We start from the raw sequence: 27,291 nt of genomic DNA, 5'->3' as shown, positions 1-27,291 counted from the left end.
TATAATAAGTTTAATTGTTCATATAATAAGCTTCATTATTCATGTAATAAGCTTCATTGCTCATGTGATAGAAAGATGAAACGGAAGCCCTGAAAGCAGCGGCTTTCTCAAGCATTTCCTGTGCAGAGTGCAGGACAGGAAGTGCAGCCCATTGGGCAATAATGACACCTTCCTGTCAGCGGTGAAGCTCGGCCATTCTGTTAAAAACAAAGAGAGCAGGAGCTGTCTTACAAACCAGTGTTTTGGTATGGACATAATTATATATTTAAATAAAGTGCAGTTTTTCTGCTGAGAGATCAGGTAAAGAAAAGATACGTTCAGCTGCAAATCCCCTCCCCATCTGCCCTGGAGACTGTCCTCCCCTCCTTTTCAATGGGCTCATTCCAATCCCTTATCTTTCTCCTTTTTTATTTTCCTTGCTCCTGACCCAGAAATCGATCAAGGTCCCATTTAATTTTCATTTCACCAAACCATGTTGCATTTAAAAGCTTAAAGACTATATTTCCACTCTGAATTTGACATTAAGTCATGCACATTATGAAAGTCAAGTTATTGTTCTACAAAATGAAGATGAAAGCCTAAAACAGCAACAACAATAAAAAGTACATTTCTACATAAGCATCAAGTTATGTGAAATTGGCCATTGCGACTCATGACTGATGATGATATGTAGTGCCACTATTCACGCCTTGCAAACTAACTGGCTATCAATACGTTTTGGATGTAGCTTGTGCTTTGCTTCTTGGTTAGCACGGTTAACTCACATGCTTTAGTGTATTGTATTCTTTCTAGCTGGTCTGGGAACGTTCAGTGTACACCGCCACAATTTGCTTCTCATGCACTGCAAGTAGCTGCAGATAAGAGTAGCTGTAGATAAGAGTGTCTGCTTTTAGCCAGCTAATTGGTTCTGTGGTACTGGAGACCGTGTGGTGTAAGCACTCTCAACACTGCGCAAAAACACAGACGGCTCCCTGACACACAGCTAAACCACAGTCACACAGGCCATGGCTTTCATCTCCACAAGGACAGAAATGTAATCCTCACATCAAAGCTGGGAACTACAGAGGAACAATGTTTGTGTGAATGTCACTGGTGTGTGTATGTGTGTGTGCACGAGTGTGTTAGTTATTTTAAACACAGTACTCCTTTCCATGCTCTGACCAGGGCAGAGATAAGTGTAGACAAAATAAATTAAGTCGGAGAGTGAAAAAGAAACAGAATAGAAAAAGGAGAACTGGTAAAAGAGGAGCATTAGGACAGAGAACACGTGGTGGAGGAGAGGAGAATGTGTGTGAGAGAGAAAAAGAGAGAGAGGCAGCAAGAAATTGGTAATTGCTACCTTTATTTTTTCAGATTTTTTTTTTCTTGAGCTCCAGAAAGTGAGTCATGGCTCTGTAAGCTTTAAAACACTGTAAAGCACACACACACACACCACGCACATACAGTATACTCACACACACATGCACATCCACACATGCACACACAACCACACACACACACGTACACCCACCCACACGCACATACACACACACAAGTACACCCACCCACACACACATAATACACACACATACATACATGCAAATACACATGATCCTTTATTTGCTCAGTTACAACTTCATTAATCCCTAAAATGGCAATTGCATATGACAGCTCGCAGCAACACAGGCCAATACAGAACATTGGTGCCATGGCTGCAGCGCCCCACAGGCTTGGCTGGCGTAGGGTTGTAGCTCCGCTCTGCTCTGTGAGGCAGAGCACAATCCCATATGTCTGCCCTGGAGCAGGGGGGAGCACAGCGATTGGACAACGGGGCCCCAGGGCAACAGGAAACTTCCTGACCCCATGACCCATCCCCTGCATGCCGTCCAATGGACTGTGGGACAGGGCTATTTATGGGCTGTCCTGTCCTCCATATTCCCCTGCTCTGGGGTCTTAGTCTCCACACGCTGGGGGGTTAGCACAACAGGTTTGCTTTTTATAGCATACATTTAAGGTGTGAGTGTTCTTGTGTGTGTGTATGTGTGTATGTGAATGCTTGTGTGTCCATATGTATGTGTGTGTGTGTGTGGATGTGAGTATCTGTGTGTAAATATGTACACACGTGTTTATGCATGCATATGTGTGTGTGTGTGTGTGTGTGTATGCGCATGTGTGTATATACAGTACGTGTGTAGAAAGAGGGTTTCTCAGAGCCCTCTGGCACTTATTAAGCTCCCAATATTGAGTGTGTCACTCCTGTCACTCAGAATGCGTTTCCATGGTGACGGGAACATTCCAAGAGGGAATTCCTGCTGTGCTCCATGCAGGGGAGAGGGAGCTGGGATCAAACCAGCCCTTTTCTCTCTCTCTCTCTCTCTCTCTCTCCTTCCCAATTCCCTACAGATTCTCACATTCCTACTGCTTCCTAGGGACTCTGTTTATGACTCACACTGGCTTGAGGAGTTCAAAGAATTGTATCTGTGTGTGTGTTCGTGTGTGTGTGTCATAAGTGCGTGTCTAATGGCCGGACATCATTCACTTCAAAGATTGGAAATTGTATGCAGATCTACACATACCTGAGTAATGATTGATACACTCATCTGTGCCGCAGCTGTAAAATGACTGGATTTCCATGAAGAACAGAGAGAGATGGAGAGGAGATTGAGAGTGAGAGAGCAAAATGGAGAGAGAAAAGTGTTAGAGAGAGAGGGCGAGAGGTTGAAAATGAAGCAGACAAAATGAGAGTTCTAATCAAAGACAGTGTGAAACAGTTGGGGGAAAACCGGGGTAGAAGTCATGCATTAACACTGTGCACATACACACAGACACACACACATACACAGAACCATACACTCGCCTGCACATATACACTTGCATGTGTGCACACGCACACACACACACACGCACACACAGTCAAATGTGGACACATGCCCACATACGTACAACACACACATTTACCCATGCACACACACAGGAAAAGGGGTGAAAGGGGATATGGATGTCTAACTGTGCCCAGGCCTCAACACTGGGCCTAATTTGACCAGTCTGTTTGAGCCCAGGGCAGCTGAGGGCAAGCCAAACACAGACCCACTCAATGCCGAACAGAAGAGAATCATCTAGAGCAGGGATGGGCAACTCCAGTCCTGGAGGGCTGGTATGTAAGCAGGATTCTGCTGCCACCAGTTACCCTGGCTCAATCAGCTAATTAGCCATATGCACCATGACCAGGATTCACTCCTAATTTGACCACAATAAAATGCTACAAGACAAGAACATTCATCAGCTGCTATTTATATCACAGAATGTGACTATAAATGACAAATCGTGTAAATTATCTGAAAATGGTCTGAAATCCGGATATCAACATCCCAATCCCGTTTTCTGTCAAATAACAGTATATGGAATATATCGACATACGTTAAATATATCGCCTGGCCCTGAACTCACAGCAGTTGCGGTGTCGGCTCTGATTGGATGATGCGCTGATTGGAGAAACGCCTGCTTGGGCTGTTATGCCTGTGAGCATCAGCCCTGATCACACGGGACCGAGCTGAAAGCGGTCCCATACCGAGGCTCTGTTCTGGGTACGTCATACAGCTTTGGGGGAGGAAAAACATAACTGTGCTGAACTGTTTTATAGGGAGAGAGAGAGTGAGGGAAGAAGGGAGGGAGGAGGGGGATAGAGAGAGAGGGGAGAAGAAGGGAGGGAGGGAGAGTGGTTTGAGAAAAGAAGGGAGGAATGCTATTGCTACACAAATAATTAGTACCACAACGTTTATGTTTTTATTATTTACAGCAATTGGGACAACTTTTCTGGTTTCACAGGGCGTTCTCATCTTATACTAACGTAGCATGTAGCATATGCTAGTGGGGCCTGTGGGGCCTCCACCAGAATTAGCCATAACTTTTCATGATTTGTCATGGCGGGAATGGGGGAGGACAGTGGTTGTGAAATAAGATTTCTCTTTCCCGGGAGTATTTATTTCAGTGTAAGAGAAAGTGAATCATTTTCACAGGGCCTGTTCTCTCTGGCTAGCCAGGTTTGCCTGCGTCAGACCTTTTCAATGCTGGTCAACAATCATGGCCAAGCTGGTCATGAAGCTGATCTAGCTGAGTATGAGCTGGTCAACCAACTACCAGCTTTTTCAAAACTTTCATAACCCATGTAAAGCGGGGAGCTGGTCTGAACTGGTCAACCAGATCACCATGTTGAGCATGGAGCTGGTCTAAACTGGTCGACCAGCTACCAACTGTTTCAAAACCTAGCCTGAGCTGTTTTTTTCACCGTACTCTTTGATCATGCTGAACTGAATTGCCGGGCTTTCCCTCTGCACACTTCCTTTTATCCGCAATTCCCAGCCTTGTTGAGTCTGGGACCGTGTGAGAAAGGGGACGGTGTGGATCGCTGATGCCCAGCTTTGTTCTGTCTGAATATTGCATTCACTTGGCTCCTCTTGCTTCCCATCCTCAGACAGGGATTCCCCTGATGAGTCATCGCTCCAATTCCATGGACACGTCCGGTTCATCTTTTTATTTTTTTATTAATGAGAGCAGACAGTCCACCCACATTATGTTTAGTTTTTTTGGTTGTTATTTTATTTCGACAAGGGGAAAGCAGAGTGGTCTACAGACAGAGATTGGATCAGGCCCTGCTCTGTCTAATGAACTGTAAGTCGCTTCGGATGAAAGTGACGGTTAAATAACTGTAATGTAATGGATCATGGTACAGAATGGTGGGGAATTGGAGATTTGTACATTGGTTGACAATCAACCACCCAACGGGCTTCTCTGCACAGTATTCCCTGTTCAGATGATCTTCATGGGGAGGGGCGCTGACATCATTGTCCACTCATCCCCGATCTTGTGCTGCTAAGGTTCTTTCCATGTGGAATGGTTGGAAAAATTTCACATGAAAATATTGTTTCTTTTACACTCGGGATTGTATCTGAAAAAACACAGCAGACTGATATTGAGACAGTCATAGACAGACGACAGAGTACAGAGGGCAAAAACATTACAAACTACAACTTTCAAATGATTGGATCTCCAATACAAACAGGAACTAGTATAATAGCAAACAGACAGGATCTAGTTGACATAGACATTGAACTCGGATTTCACGAATGTTATTGGACAATTGGATCGGGTATGGACTAATTTTGTATTATTGTTGTGTTCGGTATGGTTTGGTCATTGAGAAGCATGAAAGAACATCTTATATTTGAAATGTGAAATTGTGGAGGTAGTGGAATTAGCTCACTGGAACTAATTCCACTACTCCCGGGAGAGAGGAGGGACTGGAGATACGGATTAAATGGAAACTTCCCATACTAAGGAATGCCTGCTGCCAGGAAATGACAGGAAGGTCAAAAGAGAAACAGGAAGGGGAAATGGTCCAGCACAACATCCTGTCCGTGTGTGTGTGTGTGTGTGTGAGAGAGAGAGAGAGAGAGAGAGTGTGTGTGTGTGTGTGTGTGAGAGAGAGAGAGAGAGAGAGAGAGAGAGAGAGAGACAGAGAGCACTACAGGCAGCCTTGAGTCATTTCGCACATTTGTGTGTGCGTCACAGACAGTCTGCATTGACTTGGGAAAGTTAACGTGTCTTTGTTTTGTGTTTGTGTCTGTGTAGGCCCAGATTGAGTTTCAGGACTCACTTCTCCTGACAGACCTGTCTTTTACTTCCCTGTCTCATTTTCAGGTGCAAATTAACCGCGGCTGCTATTATTGTTCCTCACACCAGACCAACTCTGCTGTGGTTTGACTGAACTACCTCTCCTCTCAGAGCTACTGTAAGGAAAAGCTCCCCAACTCTAGTCCAGAGAGGCGCAGGGCCTGCTAGCCTCACCAACCCTGGTCCTGGAGAGCCACAGGGCCTGCTAGCCTCACCAACCCTGGTCCTGGAGAGCCGCAGGGCCTGCTAGTCAGGTGCTGTTTTAATTGATCAGAAGTCAGAAGTAGCAGAGTAAGGATGAGACTCAGCTCAGCCTGCACTCCTCCAGGCCCAGGGGAGTCCCAAAATAGGGTTCACACAGACAAACTAACTAAGCTAATCATTCCTGTTAACCAGTGTAGAAACACACACACATATGCTGCAGGCATATATGCATATATACACACACACACACACGTGTACATGCATGCACACATACACATATACATACACATATGCATGCACAAACACACTCATGCACACATACAAAAACACACAAGCATGCAGGCATGGATTAATGCACGCACGCACACACACACACACATACATACACATGCACAAATTTCTCATTTCCTGTTTGGGGTGTGTACCTAATCCCTTGTTCTTTTCCCCAATGCACATGAAAGAAGCTTCTCTCAGTTCCAGAGAAGGGTGGGGGGAAGGACAGAGAGAGAGAGAGAGAGAAAGAGAGAGAGGTGGAAAGGTGGAAGAGTTCGGTGAGAAGAGCAAGAGGTCCTTCTAAAAGAAAGGGAGGATAGAGGAAGAAAAGAAGTGCATGTGGAAAGAGGAAATAACAGAAAAAGCGAGGGAAGCGTTGGGCAACAGACAGAAAGGGAAAAAAGTAGACTAATGCATTCTGGGTATTTTTCTTCTGGGCTTTTTTGATATCCTCATATTGACAGGCAGTCTAAAATAATTGTTTTAAATACTGTGGAAAAAACATAATCCTCTCATAATTATGTGGTCAGCTCCAGTGGCAAGATGAGTTTCGGTAAGGAGCTGCACTTTTTTCCCCTTCGCACCGTTTATTTTCCTTCAGGGAGTGATATATTTATACAGCCACTGAGTTAATCCTGATTAACAAGGCCACGGGGCCGGCACACCAGCAGGAGCCTTGCTCATAAAACCCAATCAGCCAAACATTTCCGATCCACCAAGCCCTAAGGGTCCACTTCAGTTCACCCAATTGAGAAACTCAAGTAACTCTCTGTAAGATAGGCAGGACACATGTACCCATTGCCCACTGTAGAGCTGAACCAGGCTGGCTCCTTATACCCCTTTCCCACTGTAGAGCTGAACCAGACTGGCTTATTATAGCCCTTTCCCACTGTTGAGCTGAACTAGGGCGGCTCATTATAGCCCTTTCCCACTGTAGAGCTGAAGAGAAACTCAACATGGTTTAGCTGGTTTACCAGTTCAAACCACCTGCCAGCTCGATGTGGTTTAGCTGGCTGACCAGTTCAGACCAGCTCCCAGCTCGACATGATTTAGTTGGTTGACCAGTTCAGACCAGCTCCCAGCTCGACATGATTTAGTTGGCTGACCAGTTCAGACCAGATCCCAGCTCGACATGGTTTAGCTGGTTGACCAGTTCAGCCCAGCCCCCAGCTCAACATGGTTTAGCTGGTTGACCAGAGACCAGATAAGCCTCCAGCACTAGCTGGTTGACCAGCTCATACCCAGCTAGACCAACTTATGACCAGCTTGACCAGCTCAATTATCATGATGGTCAAGCTAGCATAGCTGGATTCTAAAGCAGGGTGTGTACATTGCTTTGAATAAGAATGAATGGAGAAGATTACTAAAAAATTAATCCATCCAAATCTAACTGTTTTTTATGTCTGTTAATGGGGGCAAGAACTGGGGAAACGTAGAAACATACAGTACATTGTTTGTTCCTGCTTGAGAGTCTATGACAACACCTACAGTATTTCTCCCTGTATCCAAATTTATGTCATATCCCGAAACTGGGCCACAGCCCACTTCAAATGAAAACCAGCCAGAACTTGTCAGCTAAGCCTGGACAGCTTCTAATAGGGCTTGGCTCGGACCTGCGTAACAGCGAGCTTCAGTGTTCGCTTGCTTGGTTGGCAAAATGCTGGAATGAATGGGGTTGGAGGGGATTTAATGTTGGGGTCGAGGTGGGCTGAGCTGAAACCAGAGACAGCTCTGCGTCGGTGGAAAAATCAGTCTCTTCTCAGGGGTTTTGAGAGTAGAGGGATAGAGATGTTTCTGTAAAAGATTTTGTGTTACTGATACACCTTGGCACATGTCCCTTCACATTGCAGAGCTAATGTGAGGTTTTGAGCCTCCCTAGTTAGAATATGCTTCAGCGCCGGTTTTCACAGGGCATGTGTTTGTAACACGTCGCTGTTGCTGGTTTGCGCGAGCCAGCGCGTTACTCATTCGCACTGGTGTTCGGTGCCTCTGTTTGTTCGACTCTCTCAGTCAATATGCTTTCTGTATGCCTGGGAGAAACCGAAGGAAAATTTTTACTGAAATGAGGGAAAATACCTTGGTCTGTGTTTCAAACAGACTGTAAAAGAAATGTCAACAGTTTCGCTGCATAATATAAACATGATCTCTCTTGCTTTCTCTCCCTTCTCACTCTCTCCCTCTCTTTCTCTTTCCCTCTCTCTCTCTTTCTCTCTCTCTCTTGCTCTCTCTGTCACTCTATGTCACTCTATGTCACTCTATGTCATGCTAATTGAGAGGGGAGGCTGGACCTTCTTGTGTTATCACTTGTATTGTAAATCTCTAACCCCCCCCTCTCTCTTTCCGTCTCTCTCTGTCTCTCTAGAATGGGGGGGGAGGGGGAGAGCTGACAGCCAGTGTGATCGTTGAACGCAGAATGGCAGAAGTACAGTTACTCCATTTGCACAGGTACTTGCTCTGTTTCTTTTTCCACTGCACTGAATTTCCACTTCTTCCTCCACAGTCCAAATTGAGGTGGCCATTTTACAACATTCCATTTTAGAATGCTGCCCTACATTGTCTGCACAATGGCAAGACATTCCACTCAGAACTGTCTTCCTGAACTAAATGTACACTGCACAAACACAGACTCTCATAGGGTGAGCTTTTTAATTCAGCATAAAACAACAATAACAAGAACACACACACACACACACACACACACACCCTCATAACCAAGCCTATACTTGTATTGGACAAAACTCATACTGCAAAAGAAAGAGAGAGTATGGCTGAGGAATAGACTGTGGGCTGGATAAAAATAACCCAACATGGGGAGGGACAGACTGCAGAAGGTCGGGGTGGGGGGGTGGGGGTGGGGATAAAAGGAAAAGAAGAGAGAATGATGGGAGTAGCATGAAATATACTGTACCTGTTTTTTTTCTGTTTTTTTTTTTTTTCACTGAAGGTGTTTCCCACCAAAAGGGGAGCTGAAAGACTAGCACTCAGGGAATAGTTATGATGTTTATTAATTAATTATTATTATTATTATTATTATTATTATTATTATGTATTTATTTATTTATTTTTTATTTATTTTTTTATTTTCTATACTGAATTTATCTCACTCTCTTGCCTTTCTTGTGTTTGGGAGAGTTGTCTTGACCAGGCAACAGTTTAATCTTTTTTTCCTCATTATTTACTAGTTTACAGTTTTGAAACCACACTTGCTTGCTTGCTTAAACTTTCTTTCTCCCCAAATCCACAGCTTTTGCACCCAACACACCCAAGAGGATGGACATCTCTACCTCACCCTGTCCCTTGGTCCAATTTAGGGTTTCCTTGCTTCCAGAACATCCAGCGCTCTCTCCCATTCTCTCTCCTGTATTAGGAAGCCTTGTTTTTTCCCCTCTGGAAGTGCAGTTATTTTGGGAGTAAAGTACAGTCACACTACATTTTGGGGATAGTGAGTAATCCTCTTACCCCTCCCTCTGGGATGTCCCAGGTGAGTCAGTACACTCCAGACTGCACCCACTAACTCCCTCTGTGGCTCTCACTCTCTCTCACCCTCGTTTACTGACTGGCTGGCCACCCAGCCATCATCCCTCATCCTTTTTTTAAATCCTCTCTGTCTCTAAATGTGGTGAGAGGGAGGACCAGGAAAGTCAGGAAATGAGTACGATGACGACAACTTTGAGCATTAAATGAAGATTTATGGCAGTTTCCAAGAACTTATACGGAGTATCTAGCAGACTGGTGTCCAGCCAACCTATCAAATATTAGCCAGCCTTCTGTGAGGATTTCACATATATACCTGATACAAGCATCCGGGCCTCTCAATTGGTCCGTGCTGGTGTGTTACTGGAGATGGCCAATGATAAATGAGCGTGAGAACATTCTCTCAAACTGACAAGCAAGTTTATCCATTCATCACTCGCCCATGTCCACGGTCACCGAACTACAGCCTCGTCTGCTCATGGCATGATGAGATTAAACCCAAACGTGCACCTCCAAAAACATTCTCTCTGAAGACTGGGCTGTGAAGAGTTGTGAATCGAAAACATCTTTTAATCATGAGATGCTTGCTCTTGGATCACCTTGGATCATCTTTTTTTTGTTTGTTTGTTTGTTTGTTTGTTTTAAAAATATCAGGTCTTACAATGGTCCTTCACCAGAAGATTTTACATTAATGACTGCTTTCTTAAAGGCAGGAAGTAGGAAGTAAATTCTGGACCGAAACCTTTTACAGAAGTATTTCATGAAGAAGGTGTCATATCCAAACCTCTTTTTTTTTTCTAAACGTCAGAAATAGCTAAGCATGCCAAAGAAAATAAATCTCAAGTTCACATTAAGTCAATTTTTTCATAATTAGGTTGATATAAAACTGCTCTTTCATAATGTTTCCCTTATTTATTGTTAACAAAATGTAGGTTTGGCTCATTATCATTTGCTTTGAATTCTTCATTATCTATCTAGGATTTAACAGAAATATACAGAATTTAAGACCAGTCTTAGTCTCAGTCTCACAGATATAAGAACCAGTGGCTTTACCTCCTATAAGTATGAAATGAACACTGTGTTGTACAGTTCGCTGGTGCCCCCCTTTGGTAGTTTTTAAAACAAGCTGTTGACCAAACAGAGGTCTGTTGACCATTTCATTCATGCCTGTTCAGCCAAAAATGAAATTAAGGTATGTTTCCACTTACCCAGAGTAGCATCTGTCCATCCCGTTTTGCTAATGTGTTGTGTTGCTGTTGTGTTGTTGTAAAGTGGTCCTAAAATTGACATCAACAGTAAAGTGTAACAGCACCACAAGAAATGACATTTTCAAGCTGTAAGAAGGATGATTTGCTTTCATTTTCGATGCGTGTGAACTTGGAGATGTATGATTCATAAGGGCTATATGAACAGAAATGTCTCCCATCAGGGTGGCAGTGGCCAATGCTTAAAAATAATAAATTAATTATTCATAGTATCACTCGCACAATTTCACTTCGCTGTCTTAAACCAAACCTGGGAAGAGAATAATCAACATTGCTGTGAGTTCCACTGCCTGTAGGCTGCAGCTACTGTGCATGCTCAAAGACTAATGAAGTGCATGCAAGATTCAGCACGAGTGACCATCTCTGTGTGCACATCCTTCTGTTTATGTGTTTTTGTTCATGATTGTTTTTGACCTTACTCCTGGCCTCTTCTTTGTGTACCTGCACTTGGGTTTAAAGAATTCATGCTCATTTAGCCAAACAAAATAAAAGATGCAGGAACAACCACATCAGTTTGAAAACACAGACATTTGAAAACTCACCCGGAAAGGTCAGTCAGTTTACTAGCACAGGAGTGGATGCCACTGCTTTTCACTGTTGCCTAACGTTAGTTAGCTCAATTGTTGTGTTGGCCATTTCAGACTCAGTGTAATCTTTGTGTCACCGTTTAATCAGCATCACGGAAGCGAAAAATGTATTATTTTGTTGAAGAGACATTGGCTTGCATTTCAAATGGTATTTAAATTGCATTTCGAAAACTATGTAAGCTAACTAGAGAAGCACTAGCATGATGTACAATAACGTTATAACAAACGTCTCCAGGTTGCCTTCCATTTTAATTGTCAACACAGATCACAGAAGCAGCTGTGTTTGCATGAGCAAAGGGTTGCACTATTTTAAAAACCCTTTTGAGTATAAACTTTAAGTTTGATATGCAAGCAGGACGGCAAGACATTTTGAATAGCCTGTTAGGTGACATTATGAAGTAGTTGTGTCGACATTGATTGCTATTCCAGTGTCATACGAATAAGAACTGTATGTACTTCAGGTTGTTTGTAATAAAACCGTTGGCATTAAAAGCTGTAGAACCCAATCCAGATCTGAGGTTTTGGCAAAGCTTTTCCCCAGCCATCTTGAGAATGGCTTTGCCGAAATGTTGGCTCAGACATAGTAGTTCATTGATATATGAATATGGAATTAAATAACCAGTTTTTGCCCCTGACAATACTGTTTATTCAGTTGTCACACATGTGATGCCACATACAAAATGTCATCTACACTTTTGGTTTCTAAAAAAGAATAAATCTTTTTTGCCGATTGCATTTGGTCTGCACCTGGGTCCTTATCTGCAAGTCTTAACAAAAGTAGGCCGACAGAATGTAAAATGTGTCTCGCTGAACACAGGGTGCTGTCTTACAAAGGGGTGTTGCTGTGTATTTCTAGATATGAGTGTTTTATCATGTTAACGGAACAGGATCTGGCCAGATCTATCAGGCTAATTCAGGCTAATTAGCCCCGTGGAATGGTGCCAACACACTGCAAATGGATTGCATCCAAGAATGATTCAGGACACATGGAGGAACAAGGAACAAGGAAGGTTATTAAATATTTATTCATGGTAAATATATGCTGTTTTATTGGCAGTTTCTCTCCTTCCCTATTATAAATCCACAACAGAATGTGGAAAGGTGCATATAAGCTGGTATAAGTATGAGAGATGTGAGAAGGGAAGTTTCATTCAGAAGCTGAAGACAGGATGGCTGCGACTACTCTTCTCTCCACAGTTCTGGTGCTGCTGGTCACAGGGACCCTCTGCGATAGAGGTGAGGAAGCTCAACACAAAAAGTAATATCTGATAGACGGTAGCCTGCAATACAACACTTCCCTGGTGTAAAATCCAGCTCAGACCAGCTTGAAATTACCAGCTACCAGCTGCTTCAAAACATAGCTTGAACTGGTCTGAACTGTTTTTTTTTTTATCACATATATTTAATACTGTATAACATAGACATTTGTACTCAGTGAGTACTTCATTAGGTATAGATTATTTTACTTATTACTTATTTTATACACTTACTGGTCGCAAACACTAGTCACAGCATGGGCTCTGGTGACTACAAAACCAGATACAGTACATCTCCCTGGCAGAGATGAAGGCCATTAGCCATATACATACAAATTAATATATATAATGAATATTTGGAAATCTCTTCTGCTGCTGTAGCCTATCCACTTAGAGGTTTGATGCATTGTGTGTTCAGAGATGCTTTTCTGCATACCACTTCCTATCAGCTTCGACTAGTCTGGCCCTTCTCCTCTGACCTCTCTCATTACCAATGCAGTTTTGCCCGCAGAACTGCTGCTCTCTGGATGTTTTCTCAGCACGATTCTTTGCACCATTCTCTGAGACCAACTCTAGAGACTGTTTTGCATGAAAATCCCTGGAGCTCAGCAGTTTCTGAGATACTCAAACCACCCTGTCTGGCACCAACAATCGTTGTGTATTGCCATATTGATTATTATTTTGGATAAAATCCAGAACATTACAGAATATTCAGAACTGTGTACACTTGTGTTGCATACAGTTAGTTATTTAAAAGATAAATTCCTTGACTTGATAAGCAAGTATTTCCTGTGAGCCAGCCGTTGGAGGACAATGGGTTGTCTGGCAGTCAGAAGGTTGCCAGTTCAATTCCCTGCCCTGGGTGTGTCAAAGTATCCCTGAGCAAGACACCAACTTACGCCCTTCTGGCTCTGAACATTTCTCAGTCTGTCATTTTGTTGTTTTGTTGTTTTATTCAACACCGATCATGATTTCAGCTGTGTTTTCAGGCATTAGATAGAGCTCATCATTTGATATATAGAACTCATATTTGCTCAGAATGCCACTTACGCCCGTGCCACTGCCAAATGCCACTAATGTATTGCAATGTAATGAAACGTAAACCTGTACAGCTCTGTTAATGTATTTGTACATCATTAATACATTTTAACAACTACCTTAGTAAAAGTCAATTCATATTGGAATGAAAAAAGACAGTTAATGTATTGGTTATTGGTAAACCAATTATAAGTTCATCATACAGTCTGCTAATGTATAAATATTCATGTACAAATACATTAGTTAGTTGTTAACAAATGCATTCAGTAATGAAAAGTTAATCTCATTACATTACATTACGTGGCATTTAGCAGACGCTCTCATCCAGAGCGACGTACAACAAAGTGCAAATCAATCACAAGAAGAAGTGCAAAAGTAGACCTGAGAGGACAGTACAGTTCTGAGTCCTAGTGTAAACATACAGAAATTCAGAACCCTTGAAGAGTACAATCAACTTTCAAACTAGCATACCACAGTTGGCAGCTAGAATACAACAACAGCCAATAAAAACAACAATACCTATACAAGTAACGATATCCATACATCTCATGTTTAATGGATGTATTTGTCCATCATTCATTCAAGTTAACAACTACATTAGTTAATTACAATTCATGAACCTTATTGTAAAGTGTGACCACAAGGTAATTAACAGGCTGTAAGATAAAATGTTACCCAGACTCTTCCTGAGTATAAAAACAGAGTTGCTGCCCCCTGTTGGAAGCAGGCAATCTCTGCACTTTACCCGACAGAGGCTGTCCAGAGGCTGTAGAAGAAAAATATGGACAAAGTGACTGTGATGTCACCTGTTGGCTTTTCATGGTGCTGTGAAACAGTGTTTTAAAGTGCCACCGTACTGTAAAGAAAATAGAGGCAAAGACTGTGCAGTAGGGAATTGGGGGAACCCTCATATGGTCAGGAAGTCCGGGTTGGGTAAATGTTGCCTAATTTGACAAAATAACATAACAAATTGGTGCTTGAGTAGTCATTAGACATAAAACAAACAAATATTAGTTATTGTGGGAAAGAAATTACTGACTTAATTAACGACTGAATTGGTACCAGTGACTTACTGTCCATTGAAATTGGTGGCTGAAAGACAAATAGTGAGCTAGTGAGCAACATCTCTCAATGAGACCAGACCCATTTTTGGCTCCTTTCCCTCTGCTGGACCAAGTGGCCAAAACCCCAGTGTAGCTATGAGCCTGCACAGCTGTTGGGCCCTAGAACAATGCCCTTAACCCCACATTGCCCCCTGGGTGCTATACTGTGGCTGCCCACTGCTCCGAATTGACTAGGATGGGTCAAATGCAGAGGACACATTACCCCACAGGGTTTAATGAAGTATATCTTCTTCTACCTCTGCAGTTTTACCACCAAAGAAAACCCGGACTTCAGCCCCTTCCTGGTGAGTGTGAACGGGTTGGCAGGAAGAGTCGAAAACCACACCTACTGGCAGCTCCTGGTTGACTGTGTGAATGGGAGTTCAACCATGGCTCAAGTGGGTACATCAGGGCTACCAGCACCTACACGTCTCCGGTAACCTGGGAATGGAGAATCAAGCTTTCTTTAATGAAGGCAATAAATGTATTTATTCATGTAGAGAATTGCATAACATAACATAATGGCGAGAACGGGCCATTCAGCCCAGCATTGCTCACCTTTTCTGACCACTAAAGTGTACCTACTGTTCAGTTTCTGCCTCCACTACATGACCTGACAAACATAGAAAATATGAACCCCCCCCCCCCACACACACACACACAACAGATTACAATACAATATTTTCGAGAGTGAAGTCCAAGACTTTGGATTACAGCGGAAATAAGCTGATGTTTTTTTTCCCCCATTTTGCTGGTGTTGGTTGCTACAGCCCCAAACGCAATGAACACATCATCCTGAACTTCACCACCTCCGCGCCATACTCCGAATACTAATACTCAATCGCAATCTCAGAATTTTAACAAGCTGTTTATTTGTCTTAATTAGATGCTTTTCAAACCACATTTTTTTCTAAACGTCAGAAATAGCTAAGCATGCCAAGGAGAATAAATCTCAAGTTCACATTTAGTCAATTTTTTCATAATTAGGTTGATATAAAAATGCTCTTTCATAATGTTTCCCTTATTTATTTTACAAAATGTAGGTTTGGCTCATTATCATTTGCTTTGAATTCTTCATTATCTATCTCGGATTTAACAGAGATACACAGAATTTAAGACCAGGGAATCATGCCTCTGGACTAAATTCTAGTTGTGTATGAAATAGATGTGAGACGGGTGCTTGGGGGTTGGACCCAAAATGCATGACTCAGAAACAATAGTAAGATTAAGTCAAAACAAGCAAAGTCCTGTGAGGTTGAGGAGGTGCGGAGAGCCAGGTGCGACTAAGGGGTAATCCCTTCTAAGCGGGCACACAAACGTGCCCGCCCCCAAGCCCCCAGGGGGTAGAGGAGACAGCTCTGAAACTCGGAGACAACTCCGCACAAATGAAAGGAAGAGCCCCAAATAACGGCTCTGAAAATAAAACAACCCTACAAAACCAGGGCGAAAATCACAATGAGTGCGTAAAGGCTAGCACTCCTCCCCCGGACCGAGGAAAACCCAAAATAAAAGTACAACTCAGTATAAAAGACTGGGCGAACAAAAATAAAGATTCAGGAGTCGCAGCTCCGAAATAACACACAAATCCAAATACAAAATACCGGGGACAACGTCCCTCACCCACGGACTCACACGAACCGAAAATAAAAAGAAACAAAGAACAAAAGAACCAAAAGGAAGGCGGTCGCAGTGTACACTAGCCTTACCTTTTCTGAACACAATGCGAATCTAGAACCAGCACAATACCTGACTCGTTAGATGCTGAATCTACCATGTGCTAAATACCAGCTGAGGTGGCAGAGCGAACAGTGACACCGAATCGAAGACTGAGGGGAAATGAGGGCTTTAAATACCTTCAGGAGGTAGACATCAAGTAAGCACTAATGACCACCAGGTGAAAGTAATATAAGGTCCCCGGTGGCCACAACCAATACTACCTCCAACCCTGACAAGTCCATACACGTAGATCCAGCCAAACAAACAATAAACAATCAAAAAGCACGGTGCCGAGGGAAGAGGCAAACTCGTAGTCGGTAGCGGTCCGGTAGCAGGAGAGCTGTCAGCGGGGCAGAAGTACAGGCGGGCGGCAGGCAGAGTCGTAGTCGAGGGCGATGCAGAAGTCAAAACCATAAAACAAACAGGGAGGCAAAGGTACAAAAACGGTAGGCGAGGACATAGTCAAAAACAAGCGATGGTCAACGAAACAGTGGTTGATAAACAGGCTTCAATCTTAACGTGTAATCAATAATAATAATGCTCAAGAGTTGCTTTGACGGACAAGAGGCAGACAATTTTGCAAAGAACAGAAGTGCGACTGGGCTATAAATGCAGGTGTAGACAGGTGTAGACAATTAGTTAGAGAGCAGCAAGGGAATGGAAAACAGGTGCGATGGATGACAAGTTTAACAAGGTAATTAGTAATCGTTAGTAATAAACCTATCCTGCCCTAGCATTAGTAAATTAGTAAATGACATGCACGAGAAACGTAAGGTAACAAGAACACATGATTAGTCTGTTAGTTTTACCCAATCCTGATCTAGCGTTAGTAGTTTTAGTAAATAGACAAATAGAAACAATTAGGGTGTTAGTGACAGAAAGAGAGAGAGAGAAAGCCGGAACGCAAGGTTTGCGGAAAGACATGTAAAAGTGTATGTTTAAACAATGACCAGTCTGCGTAAGAATAAACATGAATCAAAACATAACACTAAATGAACTAAGATGATAACCACTCAACATAACAAGGTAAAATAATCGTAACGAAACATAACTAGACATGACAAGAAAATAAATCCTAACGAAACAAACTCAACAACATGACGAACCTAGACTAACATAATACATGATAAGACAATACGTGACTAAGACAAATGATAAAACATAAAACAAGAAGGAGATGTTTATTATTTTTTGTCTTTTTTATTGTGAGATGGTTACTACAGCTGATTTGGTGTATATAAGGTGTACATATATTTTGGTTCCTATGAGGTGTGCAATGGATGGGTTTCAACTTAAAGTAAAATTAATAGATTAAATATTGTGTCATACAATGTTCAAATCATCCTATTAAGAGGAAGAAAATACTGAGCCAACTGAAGAAATTACAATGCTCAATTGCCTTACTACAAGAAACACATTTGGTTGAGGGAGAATATAAAAAATTGAAAAGGGAATGGGTAGACCAAGTATTCCACGCATCATATGGCAAGAGAAGGGGTGTTGCTATATTAATTAATAAATCTTTACCATTTTCTACAGAGAAAGTGATAAAAGATAATATGGGAAGATATGTTATGGTTATCGGCTCGATAGGGGATATGATTATATCTGTACTAAATATTTATGCCCCAAATGAGAAGAATGAGACATTCTTTAAAGACATAGCAAATGTAATTGCCAGTAATGGAAAAGGGATGATATTAATGGGTGGGGATTTCAACACAGTGCACAATGGTAATTTAGACAGGTTACCACCAGAACAGGGACCAATTACAAAAAGATCCAAAGCATTAAACAACATTATTAATGAGTTAGGCCTTACTGATCCATGGAGAAACAAAAACCCGAAGGTAAAGGATTTCACCTTCTATTCAAATCCACATGGGAGCTATTCGAGGATAGATTTTTTGTTTGTTTCACAACAGCATATACATAAAGTCTTGAATTGCGGCATAGAGGCCATAACCATAAGTGACCACGCACCTATTATATTAATGGTAGATATAGGCCATGAACATTTCTTTAAATACTGGAGACTTAATGTGTCAATTCTATCAGATGAGAAGGCGGTAAAGGAAATAAAACAAGACTTAAAGGAATACTTTCAGATAAATGACAATGGCGAGGTATCACCATCGATTTTATGGGAGGGAGGGAAAGCTTTTATGAGAGGGAAAATAATAGAAATAACATCCAGGATGAGAAAAGCTTGATTAGAACAGCAAAGAGGGTTAGGGAGTAGAGTCAGAGAACTAGAGTTAGAACATAAAAGAACATCAGATGACTCCACCCTCCTCGAACTGAAAAAAAACAGGCATAGACTAGATTAACTTTTAACATATAAAGCAGAAGGAGCTCTACGCTTTACAAATCAAAGGTATTATGAGAGGGGCAATAGAGCAGATCGTTTATTAGCCTTTCAACTTCAAAAGGCCCAAACTAGTAGGATAATTTCAAAAATAAGACATCCTAACTCCAAACAAATGATGGTAAAGCCAAATGAGATAGCGGAAGCGCTCGCAGACTACTATAAATATTTGTATAATGATTCAGAATCCCATCTTATAGAAAGCAAAACTCGGGCATTTCTTAAAAGTTTACATCTACCATCATTATCAGCAGAAGATTCGATCAAAATGACACAGCCGATTTCATTACAGGAAATATCGGATGCTTATTTTAAAAATAATAAATCCCCTGGTACGGATGGGTTTTCGGGAGAGTTTTATAAATGCTTTGCAGAAGTGGTCACACCAGTACTATTTAAAGTATTCAACTATGCTCTATCATCAAGTGACCCACCAAATACCTGGTCAGAGGCCATCATCTCAGTCTTGCATAAGGAGGGCAAAGACCCAACCTCATGTGAGGGATATAGACCTATTAGTTTGCTCTGCAATGATCTAAAAATATTAACAAACATATTGGCACAGAGAATGCAGAGATATATCGCTAAATTAATAAACCCAGATCAAACAGGTTTTATTCCTTGTAGACAAGGTGCTAATAATATTAGAAGAACCTTAAATCTTATATCCTGCACTAAAAATAATCCTCAGCCTACCATGATGCTCAGTTTAGATGCACAAAAAGCATTTGACCGTGTAAAATGGAGCTTTCTATACCAGACATTGGAGGCCTTTGGGTTTCACTCAACCTTTATAGACTGGGTGAAAATGCTATATAAAAACCCCAAATCACGGATCAGAGTTAATGGGTGCTGTTCAGACTTTTTCTACCTCAAAAGAGGAGTTCGACAGGGAGATTGTCTGAGTCCGTTACTATTTGCTGTAAGCATTGAGCCACTGGCTGAGTCGATTAGACAAAACAAATAAAGGGAATAAAGGATGTAGGGGGGGTAGAACACAAGGTATCGTTATTCGCGGACAACATCCTAGCTTATTTAAGTGAACCATCATTATCGATACCAAGTCTATTGAACAGTCTGCATGACTATGGAGAAATGTCGGGATACTTGACTAATGAAAGTAAATCAATAGCTATGATGCTTTCAGGGAAGTGTCCAGCAGAACTAGAAGGGATGGACTAATAAAGGGTTTAGGTATCTGGGTATCATCATTACACCGATCACATCACAGCTATTTGATGCAAATTATGCAAAATTGATAACTGAAATAAAGAAGGATTTGGTTAGATGGGAGATTTTACCTCTGACCCTGATGGGGAGAATAGAAACGGTGAGAATGAATCTATTACCAAGACTTTTGTTCTTGTTCCAGTCATTACCTATTATGGTTCCTAGCTCTACTTTCAAATTACTAGATAAAATTATTTCTAAATTTTTATGGCAAAAGAGAAAAGCTAGAATGAAATATAAGACAATCCTTTGCCCAAAAGAGAAGGGGGGGTTGAATTTACCTAATTTAAAAAATTACTATTGGGCAGCACAGCTGAGAGCTATAATTATGTGGTTAACTAAAGAGACAGACTCAGTGTGGGTAGAAATGGAACAAAAGTCATGTCCACTGGTACCCTTGGAATCACTTCCATTCCTGAATGAAAAGGCACAAAAGAAACATAAGATTGGTAATGAATGGATCAGGGGAACGATGAAAATATGGTCAGTGGTACGAAAGAAATTAAAATTATCAACTTCTATTTGTAGGGCCACTAAAATAGCAATAAACCCAGATTTTTTACCAACTACTATGGGCTCAGGATATGAGAAATGGACAAACAAGGGGTTAGTATATATTGCATAAGTATTTAAGGAATACACCATGAAGTCATTTGAAGAACTTACAAAGCAATTTAATCTCCCAGCCCATGATTTTTATAAATTTCTGCAATTAAGACACTACCTTCAGAAATATGATGAATGGGAAAACCTTTGTAAAAAATCAAGCAAAATAGAGTTATTATTAATGTCATGTGTAGAGGAAGGGAAAAAAGGGGGATCATATCAAACATCTATAAAGCATTACAACAGGAATCAAATGATAACAATATGGAAGTTAAAGAAAAATGGGAATTGGAAACAAATAGTACAATAATGGATGAAAAATGGGAGGAAACATTCAAAGAAGGTCATAAACTAACTCATAGCCCAACATGGAGGGAATTTGAATGGAAGGTGAAAATGCGGTACTTTAATACTCCATCCATTACTTCAAAATACAGCAACACCTCAGAACTATGTTGGAGGGGCTGTGGACTGGTGGGGCATTTCACACACATATTTTGGCAATGCCCAAAGCTTCTGTACTTCTGGAAGAATATACAAAAGGAGATTAGGCAGATCTTGAGTATTAAAATAGCGCTAGACCCATTAATTTTCATACTGGGTATAGCTCCTGACAACATTATGGATAGAAACACAATTTATTTATTGAGAATTTTGCTCTTAATAGCCAAAATAATGATAACAATATTCTGGCTAAAGCCACAACCCCCCAGCATAACACAATGGAGAGACTGGGTAAAAAGGGTCTTTATCATGGAGGAAATCACAGCCAGATTACATCTGAAAACGGACAGGTTTGCTGAACGATGGCTACCAATAACACAGGCGATGTCAGACCTTTAGTCACCTCTTCTTCTTTTTTTCTCCTTTTGTTTTCTTTACTATCTCATTGTACTAGCCCAAATCTACTCATTGTTAGTTGGATTACACTTGTTTTTTTTATTTTATTATTTTATTTTTTTCCTTTTCCACCTTTATTTCTGTCTTGACCTCAGATACAAAGTATGAAAAGTCAATATCTCAGTTATGATATATATATATATATTTTTAATTTAAATTTAAGGTGGTATGAGATGCATTTCTATCCTCAGACCCCATCCTACTTTTAAAATATTGTATCTTTGCAATATGAAAAATAGGATGAAGAAATACATTTACAATGGGGCTCAAGAGAAAGGGAGAGTTTTTGTGTAGGTATGTGGGGGAGTGTGTGTGGGTATGTGTATGTGCATGTATGTATGGGTACATGGAGACAGGCGTATGCATGTATGTATATATGTATGTATGTATGTATGTATGTATGTATGTATGTGTAAAACTACCTAGTCATATGTGTATGTAGGTATTGTGGCGACCCGCTGGTAGAGAGAGAGGGAGAGAGAGTAAATGGGTGAAAATACGTCTTTATTTTCCCCACGTGCCTTCAGGGCACTTCACAAGTCCCGCACCGACACGTGCTTTCTTTTCATGCACCAAACCATAAAAGAAAAGAAACTAAAAAAATATAAGTGTCCAAAAAATTAGGAACTCCACTGTTGGGAAAACTTCTAAAGAAACCGGTATTCAATTAGCCGTGTTCGTCCGCCTTGAATCCGCCAGTGGTTCGCTCTGTCCCGGCGGTGCCCTGGCCGCTGAAGCCGTCCTTCCTCGCCTAGTCGCCCGCCTTTGATGCCGTCTAGGCTCCGAGAGAGAGAGAGAGAGAGAGGTTAGCGAGCGCGTTGTTTTAATTGTCGGCTCACGTGAATCCGCGACTTTTGAGGGTTCGTCCGTGGGGGTTTCCTCCGCGTGCATGGGCTCTCTCGCCGTAAGTTAGCTCCGTCCAGGTTCCGTCAACCTATGCGTGTGCTCTGGCTCCGGATCTCTCCTCCTCCGTCATCAGCCCCGGGTTGCGTTTTTCGGCTCCTTTTGTAGACGCCGCCTCTCCTTTCCGCACTCGTGTCAGCTGTTCCTGTTTCATTCAAATTGTTCATTCACGTGCGGAATGCGGCCGCACCCGCCTCGCCCCGGGGGTTGCTGGCCATGGTGCTGATTCTCCTCCCGGTCTCTCTCCAAGGTGCCGTTCCCTTAGATAGGACAGGGGAAAATATTCAGATTGAATCAGCATCCCCAACTCTTGGCGCCGGCGCACGGGCCGTTCCACCCCAGTGGTGTACCGATCCCTGGTCGGGCCACCACATTTCCTCCCCCTCAGCTCCCAGCCCTCGGCGGGAGCGTTACAATACAGGCCCTCATTCATCCTCGACAGTGCATCCGCGTTTCCCTGGAGCCTCCCCGCCCTGTGTTCCACCTTGAATTTAAAATTTTGGAGTTCGAGGAACCATCGGGTCACCCTGGCGTTGGTGTCCTTGCACCGATACATCCAGGTCAGGGGGGCATGATCAGTGATTAGTATGAATTCCCGGCCTAGGAGGTAATACCTCATCTTACCCACTGCCCATCTGATGGCCAGGCACTCCTTCTCCACCGTGCTGTAGTTTCTCTCGTGTTTCAGGAGCTTCCGGCTGATGTATGTGATGGGGTGCTCCGTTGCGTCTTGTATCTGCGACAGGACGGCTCCCAGTCCTGTCTCTGAGGCGTCGGTCTGCAAGACAAATTTCTGTGCAAAGTTAGGGGTGGCTAACACTGGCTCCTGTCCCAGGGCAGCCCTCAGGTCCACGAAGGCCCGATCTGCCTCCTCCGACCATTTCACGGTGTGGCCTTGCTCTTTTTTTGTTAGGTCGTGTAGTGGGGCTGCTCTAGACGCGAAGTCCGGGATGAACTGCCTATAATATCCCACGAGTCCCAGGAAGGTGCGAACTTGCCTCTTGGTGGTGGGTCGTGGCCAGTTCGCGATTCCGTCCACCTTCCGGCTCTGGGGTCGTATGCACCCTCGTCCCACCGTGTGGCCTAGGTAATCGGCCTCCTCCAGGCCCAGGCGGCATTTAGCGGGGTTAGTCGTTAGCCCAGCCTCCCGGAGCGCCCCCAGCACGGTCTCCAGCCTCCTCAGGTGGCTCTCCCAGTCGGCACTGTGGATCACAATGTCATCAATATACGCGGCGGCATACTCCCTGTGGGGCCTCAGGATCTTGTCCATGAGGCGTTGGAAGGTGGCGGGGGCTCCGTGGACTCCAAACGGCAGCACTCTGTACTGGAACAGGCCGTCCGGGGTGGCGAAGGCCGTCTTTTCCCTCGCCCGGGGGGTTAGGGGCACCTGCCAGTACCCTCGGGTGAGGTCCAGGGTGCTGATATATCTGGCTGGTCCGAGCCGCTCGATCAGCTCATCGACTCGGGGCATGGGGTAGGCGTCATATTGGGAGATTTCGTTGAGTCTCCGGAAATCATTGCAGAAGCGCCAACTTCCGTCGGGTTTTGGCACCAACACTACCGGGCTGGACCAGGCGCTTTGGGATTCCTCAATCACCCCCAAGTCTAGCATCTTGGCCACCTCCTCCCTGATGGCCTGTCTTCTGGCTTCCGGGATCCGGTAGGGTCGCAGCCGCACTTTCTTCCCGGCCTCGGTCACGATGTCATGTTGGACGAGCCTGGTCCGGCCCGGGAGGGGGGAAAACACGTCGGTATGCCGGCTTACCATCTCCCGGAGATCTTGGCGCTGTCTATCCGTCAACTGGTCTCCCGTGGTCACCTCCGGTGGTCCGGTGGCGCCCCCTGTGGTCAGACATGAGTGAGCAGAGACGTGCACAGGTTCATGCCATTTTTTCAGCAGGTTGACATGGTACCGTTGGAGGGTGTGTCTCCTCCCTACTTGTCGGACGGTGTAATTGACGGGCCCCGCCTTGGCCACCACCTCGTAGGGGCCATGCCATTTGGCCAGAAACTTACATTCACTCGTGGGGATCAGGACCATCACCTTGTCTCCGGGCTGGAACTCACGCACCTGGGCATTCCGGTTGTACAGCCTGGCCTGCTCTGCCTGGGCCTGGGTCATGTGCTCCCGGACCATCGGCCAGATGCGCGCCATCCGTTGGTCCATGTCAACCACATGCTCCACCAGGGAGCGCTGTCTGGACGGCTGCTGTTCCCAGGCCTCCTTGGCGAGGTCCAGGAGCCCTCGGGGCCGCCTCCCGTAGAGTAGCTCGAAGGGGGCGTATCCTGTGGATGCCTGGGGGACCTCACGTATGGCAAACATTAAATAAGGCAGTAGGTGATCCCAGTCCTTACCGTCGGTGGTTATCATCTTCCTCATCATCATCTTCAGGGTCTTGTTGAACCGTTCCACCAGCCCATCCGTTTGGGGGTGGTAGACTGACGTCCTCATTTGGTTGATGTGTAGCAGTTTGCACATTTCCTTCATCACCCCAGACATGAAGCAGGACCCCTGGTCAGTCAGCACCTCCTCTGCTATCCCCACCCGGCTAAACAGCAGGAAAAGCTCTCTCGCGACACTTTTCCCTGTCGCGGCCCGTAACGGCACCGCCTCCGGGTATCGGGTGGCGTAGTCTAGGATCACCAGGATGTAGCGGTGGCCCCGGCTAGACTTGGGTAGGGGTCCCACTATGTCCATGGCAATCCTGCGAAAGGGCACATCTATGATGGGGAGGGGTATCAGGGGGTTGCGATATGTTACCTTCGGGCTGTGCAGTTGGCACGTCGCACACTGCCGGCAGTAGTCCTCTACAGCCCTCTTGACGCCCGGCCAGTAGAAGCGGGCCATAATCCGCTCCTGCGTCTTCTCGCGCCCTAGGTGCGCCCCCAACAGGTGGGTGTGGGCAAGATATAGTACCTTGGAGGTGTGCGTCTGGGGTATCAGCAGCTGCTCCACCTTCTCATCGTTGATCCTGCAGACACGATACAGGAAGCCATTCTGTACTTGGAAATAGGGTAGGGCCGGTCTACTCACCCCGTCTTGTGGGACGCCCTCGATATATGCTGCAGCCTTCCAGGCCTGGGCAAGGTTGGGGTCTTGTAGTTGGGCGGCGCCAAACTCGGTTGGGGCCCTTTCTGTCTCGGGTTGGAACTCCGACAATTCCCCGGTGCTGCTGGATTCGGGCCCCAGGGGTGGCCGGGGGGTCGGGCCCTCCTGGGCGGTGTCCGTGGTCCCCGTGTGGGGTCGCGCGGTGGGTCGTCTCCGGGCGGGGTTGGTGGTCTCCTCTCCGTCACTCTCCCCAGACGGGGCAACCCAGACCGGGTGTGGCCCTCGGTGACCCCGACGGCGGGGTGGGGGGTTGGCAGCGGCCCTCCCCGGGGTAGGCCTCTCATCCCAGTAGCTCCGGAACAGCGGGCAATCTCGCCCCAACAGCACGGCCACCGGCAAGTTTTCCACCACGCCCACCTTCCCTGTGAATTGCCCCCTAGGGGTGGTTATTGTTACCTCAGCGGTGGGGTAGTGCCGCACATCGCCATGTATACAGGTGACGGCGATTGTCTCACTGCGACTCTCTCCGGCTAGGGTGGGTCTCACCAGCGTTATGGCGCTCCCGGAGTCCAGCAGGGCCTCTGCGTCTTGGCCCCCGATCCTGATGGGTAGTCTCGGGGCTGCCGTGCCCTGGTGGGCCCAGCAGGTGGTGAGGTAGTGGCAGGGTCTGCCACTCTCGGGAGCGGTGGCCATGGACTCCTCCCTGCCGGGGCAGTCCCGGCTTAGATGGCCCTCCTGGCCGCAGGAGAAGCACCGCCTCATCTCCCTCCTCCGGCCCATCTCCGTCCGGGCGTCCTCCTTCCACTGGGGTCTGGTCCGCGGCTCCGGTCGGACCGCTGCTGGAGGTCTTCGGGGGCTGTCCATTCTCGTCGCTCGGATCATCTCCTGGGCCACCTGGTGGTTCTCGAGGAGGTTGACGAGGCCATCAATGGTCCGGGGCCCCTGTTGGGCCACGTATTTTTTGAGTTCTGGTGCCAGGCTCCGGGCACAGCGGTCCAGCACCACCCGGTCGAGGAGGGCCGGTCCGTCGCCCTCCACTAGCCAGCTCTTGGTCAACCGCCCCAGGGCCATCACCTGGGCCCTCGCCGGGAGGGCGGGGTCGTAGGTCCACTGATGGAACCTCTGTGCCCGGGCTGGCAGGCTGTACCCATACTGGGCTAGGATGGTAGCCTTCAGGGTGGGGTAGACATGGGCCTCGGCCGGGGGTAGGCCTCGGTAAGCCTTCTGGGCCTCCCCACTGAGGAATGGTGCCAGGATGGAGCCCCAGGCTTCGGGGGGGCCATTTCTCTAAGTGGGCCGTCCGCTCAAAGGTCTCCAGGTAGGCCTCGACCTCGTCGTCCGGCGTTTGCTTTAGTAGCACCTCCTTGGGGCCTCTGGCGGGGGTCCCTGGCCCCGTCTTCTGGCACAGTTCTGCCACGGCTTTCTGCAGGGCGCCTTGGGAGCGCAGTAGGGCGTTTATCGCTTCCTCCATGGTCTGGCGGGTCTGGATTTATTTTTCCCTTTTTGGTCAGGCCTCTCTCTCGTGGTAGCTTGGATCAGGGTGCCCGCATTCTCCACCATATGTGGCGACCCGCTGGTAGAGAGAGAGGGAGAGAGAGTAAATGGGTGAAAATACGTCTTTATTTTCCCCACGTGCCTTCAGGGCACTTCACAAGTCCCGCACCGACACG

At 45.0% G+C, this 27,291-nt stretch overlaps 1 protein-coding gene across 1 annotated transcript; it reads right to left on the bottom strand.

Annotated features, from left to right (window-relative positions):
* Positions 1 to 175: 175 nt before the first annotated feature.
* On the bottom strand, positions 176 to 25,827 carry LOC133107370 (retrovirus-related Pol polyprotein from transposon 17.6). The gene is made up of 2 exons (XM_061216361.1): positions 22,827 to 25,827; positions 176 to 197 (listed from the first exon to the last, which is right to left on the bottom strand). The coding sequence occupies exons 1-2, from the start codon at positions 25,418 to 25,420 to the stop codon at positions 176 to 178; spliced, it is 2,616 nt and encodes an 871-aa protein (XP_061072345.1). The 5' UTR covers positions 25,421 to 25,827.
* Positions 25,828 to 27,291: the final 1,464 nt, after the last annotated feature.

Source organism: Conger conger, chromosome 13, assembly GCF_963514075.1.
Source record: "Conger conger chromosome 13, fConCon1.1, whole genome shotgun sequence".
Taxonomy (NCBI): Eukaryota; Metazoa; Chordata; class Actinopteri; order Anguilliformes; family Congridae; genus Conger; species Conger conger.
This window is presented reverse-complemented; position numbering and strand designations above follow the sequence as displayed.